Source organism: Zonotrichia albicollis, chromosome 4 (genome assembly GCF_047830755.1).
Source record: "Zonotrichia albicollis isolate bZonAlb1 chromosome 4, bZonAlb1.hap1, whole genome shotgun sequence".
In the NCBI taxonomy this organism is placed as follows: Eukaryota; Metazoa; Chordata; class Aves; order Passeriformes; family Passerellidae; genus Zonotrichia; species Zonotrichia albicollis.
Window position 1 is genome coordinate 40,246,405 of NC_133822.1, and position 24,820 is coordinate 40,271,224.

The window sequence follows — 24,820 nt, forward strand, 5'->3', positions numbered from 1 at the left end:
AGCATGAAACAGCAGTAAAAAGGCTCCTACATAGTCCAGAAAATAAGTTAAACCAAGTCTTACTCCCTCAGTGAAATCGAAAACCTTGCTGAACTCACTGCAGGCCTGCCTGTTGCAAGCACTTTGTCATCCTATATGCCCACTGAAATAGCACAAAAGGGAACAGGAAAGAGTGATCCATTTTTTAATGCCTGCTAAAAATTAATCTGGTATGAAAAGAATTACAACTCACAAGATGTCACAGAAAACTGGAATGTTTAAGCTTAATAAAATCGCAGTTCCCGGCCCCATTTTTTTTTTTTTTACAGCTTGAAGCATCCAATCTTCAACATACATTTCCATCCTCTTCACTGAATTGAACGAAACCCGTGGAGGCTCTGAATAAATGGCACGGCTTCACTCAAGCATGTACTGTATCACTGAAGGATCCACTTCCTCTGCCATCAGACTGGAGTGTAGGCTCTGGATTGTTGCTTTTTTCCCCAGGCGCTGTTTCCACAGCACAAACGCAGCTACGATCTGTGACTGCAGGTTGTGAGGGTGATTGACTTTGCATCGATAGATGTCAGTGTGGGACAAACCCAAGCACAGAGCTACATGCTCCCACTCAGGTCCCAGCCTCCTTGCCAGCTTGTTCAGCTGCTGATCTGTTGGTGACATCTTCAAAATGCAAGGTGCAAGTTCAGGGAAGCCTGTAAAAGAGGGGAGAAAAAAAAAAAAAGAGAAAGAAAAAGCATGCATGTCACTAGGCAATGCTGCAAGAGTTAATGGGAGACCTTGACAAGGGAGGGAATAATCATGAGCAAAGCTGAGGCAAAAGAGTTAATTAATTAAAGAAACAGAATACATACTTACCTAGAAAAACTAATTACATGATCAACCAGAAGATTAATCAGAGGAAAAGTAATGCTCAGTAGACCATACTAGGGAGCCTTGTGTGTTTCAATGTCAGTAACCCAGACATCAGAACTGTACACCAAAGCAAAGACTTCCAAAAGTAATTATAAATTTTGGGGTACTGAACAAGAAAGATTTTCAGGGAACTGTTTCCAGCAGCCATCATCCTCAATATGCTTGCACCAGTATGATACAGTGACAAGTGACAAACATGGGACCAGTAATACCTTATTACTCCAGTTCTGGGACTCCATTTATACACTTCAGAAATAACTTTGATTCCTTAGTTAATAGGTATTACACTATTTTTTTTCAGAGGGTTGTTTGCAGGAAATTCTGTCCTAAGACACCACTTAGCCCTTTCTGCCCTGTCATACATGGCAAACTCATCTTGAGGAGACCGGCCTTGAGGGCTTTTCCTCTATTTGAATGAAGCCATAAGCATGGTTCAGGTGTACCCAAATGAACAGGGCATCAACACTGTTCACAAATACAAATTATGCTTCCTTATCCCTCAGTTCTTGTTGTCAGATCTTGTAATATTCCTGAAATCAGACATGCATGTTCTACAGCTCCACTCATCTGACCTCTTTGAAGATGTTTTCAGGAGAATGCAAGGAGGTCCCATTTTTTCTCAGAGATTTTTGCCTGATGTTAAGTCCCTCAGGATTGTCCACGTACGCAAAAGAATGCATTCTTGATCCAAAGAGACACTTCACATTGAGCAGGTACCTGAGGAGGACAGGATCAATGCAACTACCAAAACAGCCTTCATAGGAAGCATTAGATAGCTGTAATTATCAGCAGTAAAAATCTTGTAGGGACTGAATGAAGTTTTTTTACACACACATCTGATCTCTTTGTGTTCCCTAGGATAATCTGATAATTAAAATAAACCCCCAAAAGTATTAATACAAAAAAGTGTCAGCAGTCAAGTGAGAATACAGTAGTATTCAGAAACATGCTGTGTGGGATCCAGCCCACCTAACGACAGGTAACACCTCCTGAACTAAATATGCTAGGATTAATTACTGCTGGGAAGTTAAATAGACTCTTCTAAAATACAAACTCTTTCACTGGAAAGAAGATGTCTAAAATAATCAGATAATTTAACTAAACTCCCCTAAATGTGCATATTTCTCTCCACTGATTGTAAAAGGAACATTAGGTACAAGCTCAAATGTTGATGTTGATGTTGTAAACAGCCAGTGACAGCAAAATCATTCTCTACCTATAAGCTCAAACCATATGCCAGCCTTTAAAAAGGTGCATTTAGAAAAGCAGTGCAGAATACCTACAAAGCATATTTGCTCTTTGATAGCCTTTGTGATCAAAAGCTGAAACAAAGAGTCAATGCAGTCTGCAATTGCTGCTCTACTTCTCTTGCTGAAGATACTGCAACAAAACACAGGCAAAATACTCCCTTGAAAAATGCTGATTATAGCCTGTTGGTCTGAAGCAGCAGACTCCCTACAGAAATGCTGCTTTGCAAAATCTAATTTATAGCTCCAATATCATGCTCACAGTCTCCACTACAGCAGAACAGAAACTCCAAAAAGCACCTTTCCTTCATTTTATCAAGTAATTGTTTTTGCATAGAAGACCCAGAGACTGCAAATGTTTGTACAATTTCAGCCAAATAGTACACAAGAACTGTACAAAGTTGCTTTGAGTAAAGAGAAAATGACTTTCTGAAGAATATTTAGGTCTCTTTCATCTTTCTGTCCCCAGACAGCCAAAGGAATCTGGGACAAGTGCTGGTTTGTGGATAGGGCAGAGGATGCACAGCTTCTGAAGAAGGCTGAGCAATACCTGTGGGGCTGCCATATGCTGTCACACCAGATGTGATACCAGTTTCACAGGCAAGTCAGGACAAGGCAGTGTCTTTCATGAATGCAAATAGCTGAGAATAAAATAAATATAGCTACACTGTGCTGTCACCAACAATACTTTTTGATATTAAACCCTTTCTCTGGCTTATGGTCAGCTACTGTGCACCCACAGCAGCAATACCTGCCAGCCTGGGCTTTTTGCTCTCACACTGAAGTTTTCATACGTCACATCCACTAGCAGAATGATTTTATGACACTGAAATGTGATCAGGCAGGAAGGCCTAATAATAATACATGTCAGCTTGTCCATCCAGCCTTTGATATTAAGCAGGCTTTTTTACTGCAACAACTATCTTGCCTTCAGTCTGTTATCAGCCCTTTAATAAGGATCAGAATAAAACCCATCCAGGAGATCTTTTCATCTTACACTACCATCTGATTCTAATATGGATGTGGAAAACTCTGGGACAGAAGCCAAATGTTAAATTTAATACAAAGGACTGGTATTTCAGTCCCATTTTATTTTCTGTGATAGCTGATTTTTAGTACTGATACAAAAACACCGAGGAAAATTGGAGATAAATATTACATGACAGGCAATATTATTTAGGGGTATAGAGAAATATTTAGTGAGATAGTTATGATAAATGCAAAATCACAAAAAGATCTTGATATGTTCTAGGATTAACGCTACTCCTAATTTAATAAACATAATGGCATTTGAGGTGAAATAGAAATGAGTTCTCTGTGCTCATGCCCAAACTGCTTTGAATATATTGCAAAAATAATAAAGATACCTTTTTTTTAGCTACGTTTACTACAAACTCTCATTTATAATCTCCACTTGTCAGGAACTGCCTGAGGGAGGTAATGAGATTAGAGCAAAAGTTTCAATTATGCAGATCCTGCAGTTGCATTTGAAAGGTACTTTTAGGATACTAAGACCTCATTTTTGAAAAAAAAAAAAAAAAGGTCAAGTTTTTCTTCTGTCAGGCATGCGCTTCCGCTTAGCAAAACGAGGACTGCGCTGGTAAAAATGGGAAGATGTGGAAGGAGCAGTGGGTGCTTGGGGCACCACCAGAGGGTGTTGAGGGTTGCTCTGGAGAAGGCAATTTGTGCTGCTGTTGCCCCCAGTGAGAGCACCAAGTGAAACACTCTGTCCAGCCACTGTCCTGTGGGCATGGTCCAGGCTGCAGGGTGCCAGGGCCGCACACTGCAGAGATTTACAGGCTGAAGGCTCGCTGCTCGTGCTGAAGCCACTAAGATCCTGAGGAATGAGGAGACAACAGCTCTGTGCTGGAGAGAGAGACAGCCTGGTGCTCTCCTGGGACCACCAGCCACCTGGTTCTTGGGACCATGAAATTCCCCTTCCATAGGGCTGGAGACATGAAGGACACTCTCCACACTGGTTGTGAAGTTGAAACTGACCCAGAGAAAGACCTGTGGCTCCTTCTAGTCAAAGCTGTAGCATGAGGGAACGTGCTTCTCCCCATGGCTGCTGAAGGAAGCTCATCCACACTAAGCTTTATCCTAATTGTTCCAGTTAAAAACCAGGAGATGTTGACAACTTGTGGCCTGTGTGTACATCTGTACTTCCAGGCCTTTGGACAAACCAAGAGTTACAATGGTGCTGGTGAGTGTGGACAGGAAACAGAGCTGGATATAAATAGTATCACAGATATAGACCAGACAAAACAGTCACCCAAATAACAAAGATACAAAAAAACACGTGAGGCAAAGGTAGACAGTCACCATTTTGCATTTCTTTTTCTTCAGAACCTCTGTATCTTTAAGTAGGAGACACCAAGAAGATACTGGAAAAATCAGGGGGACAGAAAACAAACTCACCTCAGCTGTGTCCCACTTGGCACAAATGGGAGGATGTAAGATAAGGCCCACACAGGAGACAGCAGCCAAAGGGGCTGAGGCATTTCTGGGTGACCTGTGAAGTACCCAGCTGATCCCTCAGAACTGCTGGGGCCCAAAGTGCCTTACAGTTTTAGCTAAGGACCCTTCTCCATGTACATGTGACTTCTTTGTGTATGACCAAAAGCATTTGTTGGCGTTTCAGAGAGATTTCTCCCCTGCAAAGTCATTAGATTTTAACACAAACTCAACTTTTTGGGTTTTGGTCCCTGCTGTTTAAAAGGGACTTGGATGGAAATTGCACCTGAATCGAAAGTACTGAAAAAGTCTCAGTCAGTTGCTGCCTAATCCTATAAGAACAATGCCACAGGCAGTTCAGGAGACAATTGAAGAGTCAGGGATATATCATGACCCATCTTTCATCTAATAACTAATAAATCTGTCTGTTGGGAAAGGTGTTCCTGCAGACTGGTCTCTGCTTCCAGCACTTCCTCTGTATCTTATCCACCTAAAGGACCATGTACATACTTGTTGGATAAAACAGAAGGAGCCCTGGAAGAGGAAAGGGGAATCCAGCTATCTCTGAGCTGCATATTCTAATGCTGAGGTGCACAGACACAGTCCATTTCTCTGGGTAAATCATTACAGAAAAAAGATAGATTTCCCTGGGAAGGTCAAGAATGCTTCCTAGCCTCCAGTACAGCACCTGCTTGAGAGAAAACCCTCCTGGGAATCAAGCAGTATGCTGAAACAGAGCATGCAAGAGCCCTTGGCAGGAACAATGCTAGGAAAATACTCTAATTTTTATATAATGACATCAGAAACATGTCAGAGAGTCTGGTCTTCAGACCTTGCGTAATTAGAATGGGACTATAAAGAGGAGTAACTGCTTGGGCATGCATCTGGCCTCAGCATCTCCCTGCTAGGTGTGTGGAGTCCTTCGCGATCTGGACTCAAGACGCTGACTGCTCCTCACTTAACCCTCTTATCAGATCCTCGTCTGATTTCTGAAGAGTTCAAAGCAAACATTTCAGAGCCCTCTTTAACCATCTTTTCTGGCATCTGGAGAACAGTTCTTCCCTGAGAAGTGGTAAAGTTAGATTAAGAGGTTCTACAAGCAGCAATCCAAAGAAGCCTCAGGTCCCCCCCAGGATGTGAATCCTACAGCTGATTTCAGGTCTTCTCCAGCTGCTTACCTATTCTCAAGACACTCATGAAACTGCTCCTTTACTCAACAGCAAACAAACAGACAGCTTCTTGATTTTGGGCAAGAGGTTCAGAGGCTCCTAGGGGTACATGCATACACACAACACCCCACAGCAGAGGAGGGCATGGCCCTGGTTACTAGAGGAAATTAAGGTAAAAGGGACTCTGAAGCTCCTCAGAACCATCATGGCTAACATGCCATCAGTAGCATGTAGGGCACTTCGGCTAAAGGAAAACATCCCTAATAACGAATGTAGTGTGAGGTTCTGCTTCCCTCCAGCCCACTCATTCAGCTAGCCTGAGCCACAGAGCCAGCACTGGGTACAGAATGGGCATAGTTGCCAAGGCTGTGTGCTGTGTGTTTTGGCAGCTGTGCTATGTTACAGAAATTATTTAGTGACTGAATGTCACAACAGTAAACAACGTGCACATAAACAGGTACAATTGCCTTAGGGTAAAATCCCCTTGGAGTGTGCCAGACAGTAAGAGTGTGTCATGAAGAAAGATAACCCTTGGCAGATGAGGTTGGGACAGGCTGTCATGAGCAGCAAGGTGGGGTTGCAGAACCTGAACTGAAGGACACTGTGTAATGTTCCCACTAATGGAGAGACTGGAGACTTCTAGAAGCTGCAACTGCCCTGAGCTGCCAGAGATGCTGGATCAAAGGGACAGCAGAGAAGAAGCATTTTGAGGGATCCCAGTAAGTGCTACAGATCATTGAAGTAAACCACAAGATTATGGTGGAGATCCTGGTGAGAAGGATGGAATAAAGAGAAATTCTTGGGTAACTGCAGGGGATGGCTTGGCTTGATTCATTAGAAAAGAAGATTGGAGGTTACAGTAAGTCTCCATTAGTACAGTTGCTCTGCTGCTTTTTTGTTCAGCTGTACTCTCCCAACACTATTAACAGGTGAAGCTGCAAGCAAATGCCTGTCCTCTTCCTATATCACATTCAAATTCATAAGCCAGTCTGCAGCCATAAATGACTCGAGTGCCAGACAGGAGAATTTTATATTTGTTTGAGTAGTCGTGCTTCACAGTCTCTGTAACTTGGTAACTTCTGATCTGATGAATGCAAACATTATATACGGAATTTACATGAATAAAACCAACTTCTGTCAATTAGTGATCATAAAACACACTTAAGCATACTTCTGTCATGGTGATTTACATTTCCAAGTATCTTAATTAAATTACGAAAGGCACGAATCAAAATGAAAGCAAATATGAAATACATTTTTAAGACTGACTGCATTATTCCTGATCGTACTGGTTTTTATGACTTGAATTAAAAGATACTAAGTTCTCTGTCTTATTTTTAAAAAACTGGAATCTACCATACATATGACAGCCAATATGCAGAATAAACTGTGACCACGATCCTTTGGTAACCAAATCTATGGCACTTCCCTGAAGTGCAGCACAATCCACCCAAGGTACCAAATTCAGCTCCTTCCTGCCAAAAGCTTGCTGGGACTCTGCATTGGTGGTGTAATTAAAAAGTACATATATCTTCATTTGTTGGCAGCTCTTCTCCTCTGTGAGCTCTAAAACACCACACTTTGTGACATTAAGTAGATTTTGGGTATTAGGGGAAGAAAAACAGCATAAAATTTTGTAAATCTACAGGCAATTCAAGAACACAAATGTTTCTATTTTGGCTCAGTACCAGCAGCTAATTCATGTATTCTTTATCGCTTGCTAAGGACTGCCTAGTAGCTGCAGATGTGGAAGCAAACTGCTAAAATCTGAAACATAAACAATCAGATTTCATGACAAAAGTTTTCAGTTGTATTCCCACTATTCAGTTTCAGTAGCTACACAGTTATCTTGAACATGTTTTAATCTCTCCTACAGGTTTTGTACCTCTACAGATCTCTGCCGTACTGATAATCTTCAGTATAATCTATATTAAAAAGATTGTCAGAGAAGTCTGTAAATGAATTAATTCTCTATTCAATTTCCATCCTTTTCAAGGCATAGGGAACAATCCCCATGTTTAAGGAACTGAAAGAGATCGGGTTTTCACATCTTTGTTCACATTTTACTGGAAAGAGCAGGGAGAAAGTTTCAACAGTTAATAGTATGGATGTTATTTTGTCTTCCATGAAAAGAAATTAATTACAATCCCACACAGTATTTTTCTACTACTATATACTGTTAGATCAAATAATTAATTTCATGAATAAGTGGCAGCTGCAGATGCAAGCAAGGAAAAGAGCACCTATACAAAGTAAACAGAAACATAACACAATATAATGTTTACTCTCTTTTCAGGCAGGATGACCCTACATTGCAGTCAGGATTAGATTTAATCATACTGTGGCCTTATACTTTGCATTTGATGTTGCTCTAGACACTGAAGCAGAAGTAAAATTTGCTTAATATTTCTTATTAACTTCTATATTGTCATACATAAGTGAGTAATATGCATGAGCACTGAAACCACAGCTAATGATCGCATCTTTGCAGTGTATCTTTGATATAAATGCATGAACAAGTTCAGCATGCAGCAATACACTAAGGGAAAAAAGAAATACCTACTGAATGGTTAGGTTCTGTGGAACATTCAGGCTTTCAGGAACTACTAGACAGCACAAAGACACTTACTAGTCTGAAAGAGTAGAGATGAGAGGTTTTGTTTTACAGGCCAGCAGTTACAGCAACAGACAGCCCCACAAATAATGCTGAAAAAATCAAATTCTGAAGTATGTCACTGCATTTCTATATAGTTTTCAATGCTCTGCAGTTCCTAGTGAATTGAATGGTGCTTGATAATACAGAACTTTCAACCACTAATTACAGATCTGAAGCCCACAGAGCCATAATTTCTTAGTCAAGTTGTTTCTTCTCCATGCTATCACAAATAAAAATAAATGATCAGCAGGTGATTGTATGAAGTTGTGATGATCATAAAATACATTCATATTTGTTGTAGATGTCTCATGGTATCATAGGAGGCAAATGTTTACCCTTGGGGGTTGGGCAGCTCTGACAGATTAACTCACCCACTCTAAGTGAAAAACAAAGCTAACTGGAGCAATTAATGATTGTTTTGTCAGTGAGATGACAAAATCATCATGCAACTTTTGTCAAGGGATTGGAAGCTATCTTCTTTTGACAGACATTACTTGAATGCTTATTTCAAAAACCCTGAGTTGTCTTTCAAAGAGCTGAGGCAAGTGTTAATCCTGCTGCTCCTTTGCACACAAGAATCAAAGATTCCTTAGGCTTTTAATCTGCTGAGTACAATAAGGGACTAGCAACTTCTATCAAGAAATCTTTCTAAAGACTACAGCATTTCAGCAATAAAATAATGTGTTTGAACTTCAGCTATCAATGCTCCTCTTATGCAACAACAACAACGACACTGCTAGTATGAAGGACTATTTTCTTCTAAAACAAAACTAATCACACATGTTTCCCTCACAGGACTTAAACCAAATGTGACAATAAGCCATTATATTTAGCCTTGATAGAACTATTCATTTCTCCTCAAGATATTTTTTTCCTTCAAGTTGGCTCTTCTTTTTGCTTTGGCTCAAGTCACTAGAAATATCAAAGATCTGCACAACAGATGGAGCTTGGTTGTGAAGAATGCCTTTGGCTGGTGAGGATCTTTGCCTGGCAGGTGTCAAACCAAAATTAATACTGCACATATTATAGTGAAGTGAGACTGCGTTCCTTTCTGACCACAAACACGTATTAATAGAAAAAGCCACGCAGAGCAAGCTAAAACAGTACTATCATTCTATTGAATCCTCCACTGCTTGGCATTTTATTTAATCACTTACATCCATGCAAAACAAATAAACAAAGTGCAACAGGTTTGTTTAGTGTCTTTTTAAAGACATTTTGCATAGGTGTAAAAGACTCCACAAAATGCCATAAGCAACACAGATGTAGATCCCTGCTGGTTTCTTTTTTTCTTCCATTTTTTGTATCAGTGCTCTAAATACTTATGAACTTCAGTAAGCTTTTTAACATTTCTAAATCCACAGGGAAAAAAGGTAGTAGTATTAAAATACAATGCTCAGCTATAATCAGTTGCTATGCCTGGCTTGCCAAATGCAATTCAACAGCCTGAGTCAGACGACAGAGCTTTCCATGAGTGTCAGGAAGGAGGGCTTGAGGTAGCATCACCTGCTTCTCTCCCTTTTCAGATGAATGGGAGGCTTGGCATCACAACCAGTGCTCTCAAGTGCCAAGTCAGTTGAAGATACACAAGAAATCAATTTGGAATCTCATGGCTGGTTTCACAGATCCATACTGTCCAACAGCAATTTTAGCTATCCAATGGGGCTGTAATTTTAGAAGGTCACAGCCACAAGACTTTCAGTTCTCTGTAAAGCAAATGTTAGAATGTATTTGTGTGTGTGCACATACATACATCTATATATATAGATATGTATATAGTATGTATGTATGTATCTATGTATACACAAATCCCGCTATTTTTTCCAAATCTTAATTAGACTATATGAAAGTCTTAAATACAAGCAAGTCAAATTCATTCCTTTTTTAAAATTTCATTTCTACAAATTCAGGTCATGGATCTGTCACTTGACCCTGGTATGAAAAGGGTGAAAAGGGGAGCATGGGTGAAGTAATTTCCGAAAGCGAGGTCCTAACTCAGAGAGCGCTTTACGCCAGCAGGGACTGGATGAGCGCTTCTTTCCCCCCTTGAGTCAGCAGTGACATAACACCCTGCAGCATGTGCTGAGCTGCCGGGCTCGTGGCTGCCCTGTGACATGGCTGGTGCCGGGTGACACGGCACGCTGATCCTCTGCAGTCATTAGAGATCCCAAGACAACATGGAAAGTAAGGAGATGACTCACAGCTGCAACCATGCACTCGAGGGCTGAGGACCCAATTACTTTTCTACTCACTCAGGAATAGTACTTTGCGAAAGGAACTGAAGTAAGTTCAAAGTTAAACAAGGTATTGGCAAATATTTGCATTACTTAGGCTATTTGTAGAAGATTTATGCTAGTATTAGTGGGATAATTCATATGCAAAACCTAAACATCTGAAAAAATATTTTGCTTAAACAATTAATTTTCATGTCTCATGCATAGAGAACATTTTCCCTCATAGTTCTGTAGTCTACTAGCTGCCAGACTTTGATCCAGAATTGAAATGTCAATCATTTTGGCTTTTGTACCTAACAAATCAGAAATAAAAATGTTTTAACACCAGAATGAAAAGGCTGGAAGATCAGCAGACCATAAAAGATTTGTTTTACTTGGTTTGGGATTTTTGCACAGCTATGTCTAATCTAAGAAAGGCTGAAACAAGACAAAAAGGCAGAACTAAATACTAGGCAAATCTCTTCTGTCCCAGACATGCAGAAATACAGGTGACGTTTGTGATCCTGAAGGAACTAAACCTGAAATCCTGCCACAAACAAGACAGCAGGGCTGTCATTTCCTTAACAACTGACATCACAGGAACCTCTTAGAGGCAACAATGGAAAGCAAATCTTAAAAAAGGATTTTTTCTTTGCTTAAGCAAACATCTTTTAAGTTCTACAAACTCAGAAACAAAGAAATCAAGATGCTTTTTTTCCATAATGTTGAAAATGTTACCACCACAACTCTAAACAACCTTCCTTCCTTCCTTCCTTCCTTCCTTCCTTCCTTCCTTCCTTCCTTCCTTCCTTCCTTCCTTCCTTCCTTCCTTCCTTCCTTCCTTCCTTCCTTCCTTCCTTCCTTCCTTCCTTCCTTCCTTCCTTCCTTCCTTCCTTCCTTCCTTCCTTCCTTCCTTCCTTCCTTCCTTCCTTCCTTCCTTCCTTCCTCATCATATGAAAATCCAGCTGTGCTGTGTCAAAACCACACAATGCCCACCCCCCTAACTGGGCCTTCCACTTGCACTTTAGTGTGTGGAAATATCCTAATGACAGAGGGCTCATGTGCAAGTTTACAAGCACCAAGTGCAGAAAACAGATGAAAATTTGGCTGCAATTCTTTGGTGTTCTCTGATCTCAGGAGATACGAGCTTTCTAAGTCTGTTACAGAGCCTGGGAGTTGAATGCTAAAGCCACAAGACTGACCTATTTAAGTATCTTTATTCAGTCTTGTTGACTGAAAATGGGGGCTTCTTATCTACTCTAAAGAGGTTGACAAGAACATGAAGGTACTGCTACAACTAAGTCTTTTCAAGACATACTATTCACTAGGCATTACATACTGATATTTATACTGTATTTGAGACATTTGAGAACTTCAGGCACCCCACGAAAAATCCTTGCTTGAGGCATCTTGGCATTTATACAGGTATAAAGGTTTTCATGTCAAAATTGCCAAATAAATGGGAATAGTCAAGCTGAAAACTGTAAAAAGCCTTACTGTTTTCAGGAAGCTCTGTGCAGGCAGATTGTGAGACTTGGGACAAGTATCCTTAGATTACCTCAAGAAGCCACATCTCCTTTTTAAACAATCCAGGTCTAAAGCATTTGACAAAGAGACTCAACAGACCTCCCTCTGTAAAACAAGCAAAGAAAGTAGAAGCCATTTTTAATACGGTTCTTTGTGTCATGCAAGTATTTCCACATGCAAGTAGAGAAACTCAGTCAACCAAAAATGCCTGTGTCTGTAAGTAAGGCAGGAGCACAGATTTTACAAGGAGCAAGTCTGTTTGGAACTGTTTGGAACCAAGCTGAACAAAAGCTTGGTGAAGGAATTTCAAGCAACATAGAGAAATGTCTCAGAGACACAACTGAAAAAAAATTGTAGCTCTGTTAACCCACACAATCCTCTTTTAAAGACCCTAAGGAACACAGCTTGAGAATATCTATCAAGTAAGATCAGAGCTACATGCAGGGACAGCAGGAGGCAGCTGAAGCAATCTGCAGCACAGCTCTAGTGGTTATCAGTCTCTGACCTTGAGAAAAAAGATAATTACTGCATGAATGTCCACATTAGACCAAACCAGAAAGCCCAGGAAACTACATATCTCTGCTAGAAAGAGAAGGTGAGAACTCCTCAGGTTTTACACAGTGGTCTACAGCTCTGTATGTCCCAATCCAATATACTTTCTTTGACTGACAACACAGCTGTGGCTTTAATTTTGAAGTCCACATTTTTCTATGGGAATATATATATATATAACATCTTCGTGCTGCTCAACAGAAAAACAAATCCATCTCAACTTTTTTATTCCTCTGCAGCCTTAATTTAATTGTGCAACATTTGCTTTAGAAACATATTGAAGATGTTTTAGATATGACCTCATTTATACAGCATCCCAGGCTTTCCAGGAACCCTGAACCATCAGCCTCCTAGCCTTTCTTGTATGTGAACTACAATCTTTTATGGCTTCCACACTGTACTGTCTGCATGCTCCCCATGTGACTGGGAGGGGAGATGTTCTGCTAAACACAAACACTTAGGGAGGGGAGTCTGCAGTCTCAGGTGTGGGCTGTGAAAAAGGCTTTGTATGTATTAGGTTATGTACACAGAGTTTGCCAGGATTATGCTCAAATAACTCCAAAGAGCTGGGCCTACACAGGTGAAAAAGGAAGAGCACCAGAGGAGCCAACAGCCCAGCAGTTCATCTATCCTGGATTTCCTGCTCATGACCACAGCTTTGAAAGGTGCCCATCTTCAGATGCTGATGGAGCCCTGCTTCACCTCTGCAGTTTTAATCAAAGACTTAATTGACCAGGTCTCAGAAGGGTAAATAATAGATTGTCCCAAGTAATCTTGAGTAAGGAACTGAGCATACTAGAATATGGAAATCCATTAAGGTACAGATAAAAAAAGGGAGCAGACAACCAAAGGGGTCATTTGCTATTTAAGCTAGAAAGGCTGAAATGTTATGGAAACAAACAGGTACATATCTGCCCCTCACCTCTACCAGCTGCTTCACATGGAATTTTAAGGCATTGGGTTTAATATGGAAAAACATACCTTTGAATCAAATTCTGATGTCTGCATTTATACAAAGTGATAGTTTTTCCAGGACAGTTCACAATGTAGATTCCTTTTGGCCTCTTATTCTTAGCACTGACTTAGTCTATTCCCACCTTCTGCCGCCTTCTCAATCTCTCTTCTCCTCCCTGCCTCATTTCACAATTGTTGGAGGATTCTGGAGCTGGGACAATGTGCTACCACCACATCTGCCCACCAGAGAAAGGCAGCTGGTCTGTTCCCCATCCCATGCTGGGCAGGCATGCAGCCCTCCTGCTGGATAGGTGGACTTGTCTGTCAAAGCTATGTTGCAAGTTTTCCCATGACAAAAATCCCCTCCTACTTTTAAAAAACCCATTTGTTTTTTTCTTTTTCTCTTCCTTTCCCAACTTTTTCTCTCCTTCCCCCATTTTTTGAGCAGGAAGGAGAGTGACACAGAGAATAATGCTTTCCTCAGCTTCTGTTAGAAAAAACCCACAAAAATTTTCCACCAAGAGGGAGCTTTTACTGGTTTGTTTTGTTTGGTGGTTTTTTGTTTTGTTTTGTTTTGGCCCAGTAAGGTTCAGAAGCCATATTTTAAATTTAAAATTTCCTAAATAAGGGTCCAGTTAGTACTGTCATTTTGTGTGGAAGGTAGCAGAGACCTGGTACCTCTGTTTCACGTTGCACAGATTCCAGCTGTGTGGCAAGAGGTCAGCTTGAATTTTTCTCTTGAGCTGTATTTTTTCAAACCTCTTTTCAGGGTTTCAGTTGTATAAATCAAACCCTGAATCCCAGTGTAGATGTACAGCTTGTCAGGCTTTCCTCCTGCCAGTTGGCTCTGCACTTCCCAGTGTTAATTCCCACTGCCTCCACATGTTTGAGAAGGAGGGAGGAAAGCACTGGTGAGCAAGGAGAGGACCAGAGCAGCCAAAAGCTGCAGGGGCTTCCCCTGCATGGAGAGAGCATGTCAGATGGGTGCAGCTGGTAAGAAAAAGGTGCTGAGGCCACTGATTTTCCAACGACATTGATGGGCAGGGCTCTGAGCAGGTTTGGGACCCTCCAGCCACTGACAAGAACAGTGTGTGTATGTACCACACACCGGCTTGGTGACAACTCAGGAGTCAGCCTTGTTTCACGTGTGATTTGTCTGAGCAGATGGCAAGCATGATGGCTGCTGGGTTAAGATTTTGCTGCCAAACCAGCCCCCAGCTGTTTTCAGACTGCTGCTCTCTTTACCAATGCAAAAATAGCCATCTCCCTAATTTCTTCCTTCAAAGTATTATTTTTTTATATTACAGAAGCATATACCTAGCCAGACTATATAATTAACATGACACAATTGTTAATTATCTACCTCCAACCATCCTCCTGCTCTAACTGGTGGTGTTGAAGGGTTGTTTTGCTGGGGGCTTTTTGAGACTACTATGAAAATTTGAATTCCCAGGTAAAAACTCACTCAGCACAGAGCCTGCATTACCGGGTGTAAAAGGTGACTCTAGCCATACCACATCTCACATGAAAAAAAGCTTTTGACACAGAAACAACCCCAAATCTCACTTGCAATAGCAAGTACATAAGGCAAGACTGTTCCAGAAATGACAGTGACAGAAACATACTTATTTAGTTTATTCCTTCATCAGCTGGGGTTTCTTCATATATTTTTGTCCAGGAGTGTCCTATAAGGCTAGCTTGTTAGCTGATTGGGACCCTTCCATCAGTCTCCAAGTTTGTGCTGTGACCACAGGGCAGCACAGCTTCCTTTGGATATCTCCCCTTCTGACAGCACAGCAGGGCTCACTAGCACAGCAAGCTGTAACTCCATGCCACCCTGAGCAGCAGCAGGGTGAAACTCCTGAAACTCAACAACTATCTACAAAATGTGAAACAAGTGGAAATCCAACCTTGTGACCTCGTTGGTGCAAGTTCCAGACAAACCAACACAAATACAGCTCTTGGAAACACGATGAGTTCTGGGGATAAACAACCAGCATCCTCTTTCCTCCACACCTCTGTGTTTGCTTGCTCCTAGAAATAGCGGAAGGAATACCCCAACTGCGTGAATACACATGCACCTCTCAGCAGACCAACAGCAAATGTTGATCCAGCAACTGGAGCTGGAACACAGCAACCCTACACCAGCAATAAAGCACCACTGGGTCAGATGTTATGGTGTCAGCTCAAATTAAGCAGCACGAAGCATGCATCAGCCAAGCCAGCAGTCCTCCTTAGCTTCAGTGAGCCTTGAGCTGTGCTATGTGGAATCGCTACTTTCCACATGGAATATCTCATTCAAAGCAGGGGCTGTCACTGCAGCTGCAATAGCAGCACTGATTTTTAGTGTGATAAGCTGTATTTAGAGCAGGAAAGTATTGCTCGGTGACCTGAAAAGCAAACCAAACCACGAGTGATAAAGTCATGAGCTTCAGGTTTTAATATCTGGTGTCAGTCCCATTTCCCAAAGCAAAGAGTAGTTTATGAACACTGTAGACATTTTCTGTCTGAAGCAATACTAACACGAAATATCTTTATTTATACAGCACATGAAGTGTCCTGCATCCCCACCCACACAATGGTCTGATTCTAGATCCACCCTACTGTTCGTGGCAGGAAATCTAGGGATGTTGCAGAACAAAACCAATGGGTCCTGATATTCTGCAACATCAGACAACATGATTCCTTCCTCACAAGACTCCAAGGTCCTCCTAGACCAATTTTAAAAAAGGAGAGGGCAGAGAGAGGAGGGAATGGTAGACAGATCTGTGGTGGAACTAAAAACTCAAGATTTCTGGAGCCTTTATCATATGCTGTAATTGCAAAATCATGCCTCCTGTCTTCCACATAAACAGCGAACCTTTTTTTCAGGATACGAGATGATTAGGAAATTCCCTATGCTCACCTTAATTTGGTTTCTTCCTTTACTTGGAAACATGATTTCAAAAAAAAAGATCAGGCCATTAAGTGTAGTCTAGACGATTGTTTCCAAATACTTCTTTCAGCATGGAAAGGACCAACCATGGAATAACCAAGCAAGTCACCCTATTATGCAACAGGCAAGAAAACTATTTGTGCTGCTACACTATGTTTTTAATTCCTCTGAAGGCTGCTTTCCCCCAGGGAATTCCAGTAATCTGACTGATTGAAGTGTGTTTTGACAAGTTACAACAGTCCAGAAAACCCACCAACGAAATTACATCCTCGTCCCATCTTCCAAAGTAAACTGAAATCTTGGTATCACAGCTCATTTTGGAAAGTACTGTGCCATAGCTTTCATTTGTTATGAGAACATAGCTTGAGTTTTAGGTGTGGATAACAGGTGGTGTTACACCTATTGATGTACAGCAAGATGTAATCTTACCCTGTACCAGGATTTTGTACCAGCAGGGGCCCCATGGATCATCTCCCGAAATGAACCAGAATAAAACCACACAATCTTAATATATTCTTATGTAATCTACTTTCTTACACTTTAGATGAACACACTGCAAAGTCATAAGCTCACCCTGAAGGTTGTTTGTCCATCCCCAACAAAGTAAGTCAGAACAAGCTGCCAGCATAGATGTCAGCCTGTTGGAAAGACAGGAATACTAGCAGAGTCTAAGGACCAGGCAATGTTATGCTGAGAAAGTCTTTTTACTGCTCCCACCAGCAGTGCTGCAGGCTTCATCATGTGCCACATGCCAGGCACACCACATGGTTCCCATCATGTAGGTTTTCTGCCACTACCCCACAAGCCTACCAGTCTCATACTGTCTTTTGCTTGCCACTGCCATGGAGAGAAAAATATTTGACTGGGTATGAAGCTCTTATATATAAATAATTTAGGATTCAGACAGCAGAAGTTTTAAAATGCTAGAAGGGAAAGCATCAGCCAGATGGGCTGATGGGCTGAGAAGGGCTCAGCTCCAGCCAGGATGAGTTAGAACATCCTGGAGATATCAACTAGGAAGACAAAAGAGACAGAGGCACTGAAAAGCTAGGAAGTCTCAGACTAACATATTTCATTTTTCCATATTTTTCTTCCTGAATATCCCAAAACAGAAAGCAGACAGATTTTTTGCAGAAGTTACTAGGATTTATTAAAGACAGGATATTGATATGAAACATTCATGACCCTCAACTTAGCAGTATTTCTCTTGGATGGGGTAACGAAGTAAATTTATTACACATCAGTGCCAAGAAGCTCATAATAAAAATACAGATTATAGTTCTCAGATTCATCAACTCAAACCAGATATTGTTGAAAAAACAGTCCAGCAGCAAGAATGTCTCATAAGATGCTTGCACTACCAAAGCAACATATGAAATACATATTTTATCCAACAATAGGATACAAAGCAAATTATTTGATTTAAGGACCCTGACACAAAGGCAGCCTGTGAAGACATGAGGAGACCCCTTGTCATGTTATCCCAGGTGTGGAGTGTGGGGAGGAAAATGATAGATATGTTAGACATGGGCAAAGCAAGCAGAGATTTTATAGCATCCTGAGTTGATGATTTTATGAGACATGAAATAAATTAATAAAGCATGGAAAAAGCAAGATAGAGAAACAATGCAACTTCTTGGGAAGCCAGGCTTCAACAAAGGTTCAGGCAGATCACAGCCACAGCAAATCTTCACATCAATTCCACCCATATTATTTAGTCCCCTCTCCTCTTCCATTCCTGACCTTCACTGCTTCTTTACTGGAACATATCTAGTGAAGGATTAGTAATCGAGGGCTAATTTATTAAATTCCTGATAGTGAGATCTAAATATTTCATTCTGCTTTTGCTGCACACTCCATAAAAGTAAAGATATCTCTTCAAAATTGTCCCAGAGCTCCAGAGCTTGCCTGTGTGGCATCTGCATAGTCTGTATGACTGCAGGAGCACCTAACACATCAGCCTGCTGTGAAAGGAGGAACTCATATGTCCCTAGGTATGATTGAAGGCATTGTCACTGCTGAAAGTTTCCATAAATCACAGTATAACACACCAATCCTTTAACAACTCGTCTCTTCTCATTTCCAGACATACAACCAAGGGGAAAAATTTATTCTGCCAAGGATTTCCAGTGTTTCCAATTCCTCACTTCTTCCATCTCATCCTCAGGAAAAACAAAGCAAAGCCAAAAACTCACAATCCTCCCCCAAATTCCCAAAACAAAGAAAAATTAAACAAACAAAACAAGTAAGCACCACAGTGTTTCTAACTGCCTTCCAAAACACAACAAACAAAAAAGCATTTAAAATTGCTTGAGTTTGGGAAAGTTATTAACCATGAGATCTCTAGTGCGTGTCTGTGTTTAATAGAGAATGTAATGGAAAAATAGAACTTTAGTGACCATCCAAGAAAGATTTCATGAAAAACAGGGTGGAAAGGAGTTTGTTTGGATTTAATGTTTCCCCAGAAGCATCTCTAGTCCAAACATTACACCACAGGTCAAATGGAGGGGAGCCAGAAAGTGAAACACTTTAAAAATAACCCCTAAAAAGGAAAGTGAAAGTAGCCAGTCTAGTTAGAATCATACAATGCTTTGGGCTGGAAGGGATCATAAAGACTGTAAAGTTCCAATCCCCCTGCCATGGACAGGGGCACCTTTAAGTACACCAGGTTGCTCAAAGCCCCATCTAATCTGGCCTTGACACTTCCAGGAATGAAGAATCCCCAACACCTCTGGGCAACCTGTTCCATTGCCTCATCACTCTTACTAAGAATTTCTCCCTAATATTTAATCTGAACCTACCCTCTTTCAGTTTGAAACCTTGTTCTGTCACAACATGTCCTTGTAAAAAGTCTCCCTCCAAGTTCCAACTTTTGTGACCATAAAATGCAAATTCTGTGATAAAAACCAAATTTGGGCTCTGGTACCATCACTGAACATCAGTTAGTACTGTAACCTACATATGGGAAGTCAGAAAAATATATGTTCAGCTTGTAAAATTCTTCCTGACTGGTACTACTGCTTTTAAGTAAGCTTACATTAAAATATTTCAGTTGGGAACTGACAGTTTGAAATACTACAAACTATCCTTAACCTTCCATTTGTAGCCCTTTCAAGATGCCTCCTTGCAGACAGAGAAGCTCAGCAACGCTCTCCCACAAAACCACCTGCCAGCAATATCAGAAAACCTGTATGGGGCAGGTGCCTTGGTAATATTTCATAGCAATAAAGTTCATCTTGCCAGTCTGTTTCACACACAAATGAATCCTCACTTTACTTAACTGTTCCTTCCAAATGAAGGAAAGTAACTGGTTCAATGTCTGATAATGCTCAGACACTGCATTGTGATTTTCATCTGAGTTCATTTCTCATTTATAGCCTCTCTCTGGATCTCAAGGTTGAAGATGCTGAGGAAAGAGAGAAGGATGGTGTTGAGCACTATGGCAATGGAAAGCAGTCATATCTTGTCCCAGTAGAGTCTCACAGGCAGCCCTTGCAATTCCCTTGATGCCTGTCAAATTATCAAGATCACAAAATGCCTACAAGGAAATTTTTCTCTCTTCTCCAGCTGCTCTTTGAGACAGAGATGTGTGCCATTTAAAGGGGAACCAGAGGATTAAGCATTAAATTGCCTGACAGACTGAGCACTTGAGGCCCATGCAAGCTAAATATCTTCATCAAGATAAGACAATTTCAAGAGAAGACAATTCCAAGCTTCTTGTCAAGCATGTCTGAGAAAGAAGTGATCTTACTAGAGGAAGAAATGACTAGCAGCTGAAGCACTCAAGCAAGAAATACAAGCTGTAGAGTAAAATTCTGACACAGCCTCAGAGGATGCTGAGAGTAGCTTTGAAAAGCTAATTTTTCCTGAGGCTCAGGAAGCTGAAGGGAAACCCCCTGAGAAGTCAGGGGAGCTGTCACCTATCTACTCTGATGATCTTGCAGGAAATGCTGTAGCCTGACAAGGTAGCAAAGGTAAAAAAATGAGACAAGACTAGTTCTGTATCTTGGAATTGACTCAGAGTGGGAAACATGCCCCAATACTGCAAGCTGAGCACTTCAAGCTTCAGAAGTAAGCAAGCTCCAGAGAGAAACAGGCAAATGCAAACAACACTCCAGGGAAAAGATGCTGATGAAAGGTATTGTGCTGTGTGCTAAAAAAGATAAAAAGGAGAGTCCTTCAAATAGCTGAAAGTTCCACAGAGGTCTGAACAAATGAAAAGTGGTAAGTACAATATGGGAGACTTCAAAGACTGGATTTTCATGGGACCTCCAGATGCTTTCCTGAAGGCTGAGGCTCACTCTTTGCTGTGCACAGGGGGAATGAGACTTCTGAGAGCATGGTCCACAGCAGCTGGCAGACTGAGCAAGAAACAAAGCAATGAGAAATGCTGAGCCCCTCAGTAACACAAAAGCCAAACACAGGGCCACAAGGAGGTTTATCTCCACTCGTGGTTTGCAGCCTAGAATTCTCTTCCAGAACTGGATAAATACTTCATTTCAAAAGCACACAATGTCATAGCCCTTGCAATGAGATATGAGAACTAGTGCTGCTTGCTGACACCCTTCACACAACACTCCTACACTCACAATTCATTCACAAGGAGGTTTGAAACCACAGCCCTCAGTTCCAGAAGACTGAACTGACCTCTCTGTCCCTCCAGTGAAGCATTTCCTCTGGCTGCTCTCAGACACCAAGGGCTTGTAGGGCTTTCTAGCCTCCTGCCTCTGTTGACAGCCAGTGGTTGATCAAGGGCCTGCAAATGAATAGTGAAACTCAATGTGAGCTGCTAAAGGAGATGAGTCTTGGGCAACATGCAGCAGAACCTTCTGTCCCAGTGGGGCCAGTGGAAGCAAGGGAGGAAATGGGACTATTCAGTCAATTGAGGAAACCATCCTGGCCAGGAATGCCTTTGGTTTCTTAACTGCATGATTTAAAAAGAAAAAGAAAACAAACAAACAAACAAGTGAAAAGAAGATGAAGAAGGAAGGAAAAAAAAGGCTGTGGTAGAAAAGGCCCAGTAATCAATTAGTCAGTTATTTCCAGTTCAAATATTTCCACAAGTGCTTGGCAGTGTTTTTTCTATGTAAGGGATGTCTACTGCTGGTGAAAGATTTCTTAGATGTCAAAGAATTCCCCTTGATGACAAACTCTCCTCAGACAAGCTCCAGTCTGGGCAATTTCCCTTTGGAACCTTTCACAACTTGTTTGTTCAAGCATTCTGAATCTTCTTAAAAGAAAAGCCAGTTGGCTATCAGTCTCATTTCCAAACCTGACTCACTGAGAGAGGCAGTGCTGAAGTGTAGGAAAATTCCTAAATTTAAGACACCAGAAGCATACTACATACTTGACCTGAATACTTTACCTTTACAGAAAACATTTACACAAGTCCTTGGTGTTTCTCAAAAGGGTGTATACACAAGTTGTGTTTAAGAATCATTTTATCTGTTACTAAAATTCATTCTAATCTGGATTATAATTTGGCAACTGAAAACTGGCAATTCCTACACAGGAAAGTATCTAGGTGGTAAGTAAAGAGAAATACTGTCATCTTATATGTTCTGATAACCTAAACTCCCCCAGAAGTTCTAAAATCTAAATAATTTTATATTGTCCATTGCTTTGAATTTAGACTTCTTACAGAAAATGTTGTGGGACTTGTAGTCAGCCCCAGGAGCTGAAGAGGCTGAAGCCTAGCTCTACTAAGATTCCCAGTCTCAGAAGAGATTTACAAGATAGGGAATTTATTACCTGGCTCTGCAAGCAGGCAACAGATTGTTCCACTTATTAAAACCATTAAAGCATATATGAACATCACAGCACTTCTGCCCTCTTCTGCTCTGCTTTTGAAAGCTTGTATCCTTGAAATCACCTTCTGTAGTTTGTATGTTAACCAAATCAGCCATGCAGGTTCGTTGAAAATCTAGAAGGCCTTGCCAAGAAGCTAGAAGCTGTTCTTCCCAGTTCACACCTCCCACCTAACACAGCTGTTTTACAAGTCAAGCAATGCACATATGAACACAACACACCTTAGTCCAAACTGAAGAGCAAAATACAGCTAAACTCTAATTACTAATCCAAGAGCAGAGCATACTCTCACAAAGGGACATACAGGCCAGCCAGCACACAAGTAGGATTATGAACAATAATCACAAAAAGGAAAATGTTAATTATGGTATATGTCTCCATTATGAAAAAAAAGGTCTAAAAATATCTACTCATTTATTCCCAAACTTCAGAAAGTGGTTACTATGCCAGTAACATTGCATCTTCAATCACAGCATTTGTGGCTTTCTCTTATTTTCCTTTGTTGCTTATGCCTGCAAATCACATACAAGGACAGCTAATGAATATTCCTCATACTGGAGAATGCTCTAATGCTCTCTGAAAAAAAGGTCTAAATGATTCAGTTTCTTTTTCTTTGTGTGTTTGTGTTGAGGGTTTTTTAGCTTTGAAATGGGAAGTGAAGTGCTCATCAGCTGCAAAGCGTCCCTTTAATATCAGCCATGCAACAATTACCTCTGCAATAACCATCATTATATTAAATTACATGCTACCCTTCCTCAGCTCAGTGTGAAGACTAGCTATAGAATAAAACAAGGAAAAAATCCAACCCACTGAAAAGCCATTGTAGAGTACTGTGCCCACACCACAAAGGTAAGTGTATTTCCTGCAGGGAAACTAAATATCAGTTAAAAACTGCCTGTCTTTGTTGGAAGCCTTAAGTGAAACCTAAGTGAAGGCTCCTCACATGTTCCAACATTCATTTCACTGTAATGATGCAGTGCTATTGCTGAAAATACATACATATTGTGGTATAATTCAAGAGTACACAGTTATGAGGAGTCAAATAGTGAAGACAATTTTGCTTTCAGCATTTTCTTAATTTTTAATAATTTTCTTAGCAACCCAAACACTTTCATGAGGTCTGTTTTAGTACAGAGCGGGGATTTATGAATTCTGCTCCTTCCTCTGAATAACCATAAATAGTTTGTTTTTAACTTGTTAATTTTAAAGATATATTTGTACTTGCTGGCTTTTAACAAACGTGTACCATTCTGAGGCTTCAAAATGAAATTTGTTTTGGAAAATGGCTTGTTGAAACTGCATTCAAATTTTGCATCTTTTACATCTTAATAACTTCCAGATAGAATTAATTCCATTTGCAATGTATAGGTCTGGGGTATTTTTTTTTTTTTTTGGTGGTGTCTTTTCTTAACTCTTAGCTTGATTGCCCAGGAGCTGAAAAATCAGCTGCACTCTGATTCAGTTACTAACACTGGTAGTTAACTATGCAGGACAAGACACTCAGAGAGTCATTCAAAGAGAACAGGGCATTCAAAGCGAACAGGGCAATGTAAGTAAATTCAGGCTCAGTGTAGGTAACAAATCAGCAAAGGGTGACACCAAATAGAAAACAGGTCACAGCTATGCATGCATTTCAGCATTCTGAAAAAAAAAAAAAAAAAAAAAAAAAAAACAGAAACAAACAAATTCCAAGAAGTTTCAAGATTTTGTGGGCAAGGCATGTTCCTTGCTGGTGGATAACTCTGTATCAAGGCCATGAGCAACCACAGCATCTTGAGCAGAGGTAAAGAGAGGCTGTGCAATGGAGGTGGACACTGATGGACCTGAAGGGAAAGATGAAGAGTCCTGTTCCAGGATCTGCAGTCCCAGACCACAGCTTGAACAGCAAATGACAAATCTCCTCCATGTCCTTGGACAGAAAAAGTTGGATGGAGGGCAGACTCCCTGTCCACAGCAGCAGTCTCTCCAACATTGGGCTACGTGTTGCACAAACCTTAGGATCATCCATTTGGTCATAACTTTGTGGAGTTCTGGCTAAGCTGGACTAGTAATAATGACCATGTGGATAACCAATATTTCCTGTAAAGAATGTGGAACTACTTTTGCTGGTTGACATATAACTAGGCTGTGAAGCAAGCACCAGCTGCTGAAGTTTCAGTGGATAGAGGGTATTGCCAACTCTATCACAGCCAATTTGCATCTCTGAAAGCAGTCATGACTTTCTCTTCGGCTTTAAGAAATCCTGTTGGAGACTGGGGGAACTGGTTGAGAAAAGAGAGGACCACAAGCAACAAGACAATGATGAATTTCCCTGAACTCATTCTCCTGGAATAAAAATGCTGCTATTATTGGCACCTTTGGCAACAATGAGATGCATCACAGGGAATCCTATT

At 40.9% G+C, this 24,820-nt stretch overlaps 1 protein-coding gene across 4 annotated transcripts in view; it reads right to left on the reverse strand.

Annotated features, from left to right (window-relative positions):
- Nucleotides 1-263: 263 nt before the first annotated feature.
- The window catches only part of CRADD (CARD and death domain containing adaptor protein), a 76,695-nt gene continuing 52,138 nt past the window's right edge, over nt 264-24,820 (reverse strand). For all 4 annotated transcript variants that reach the window (XM_074539624.1, XM_074539625.1, XM_074539626.1 and 1 more), the window contains one exon: nt 264-692. In XM_074539624.1, the coding sequence (XP_074395725.1) occupies nt 397-692 (296 nt within the window). In that variant the 3' untranslated portion in view covers nt 264-396. The remainder of the gene's footprint in view (nt 693-24,820) is intronic.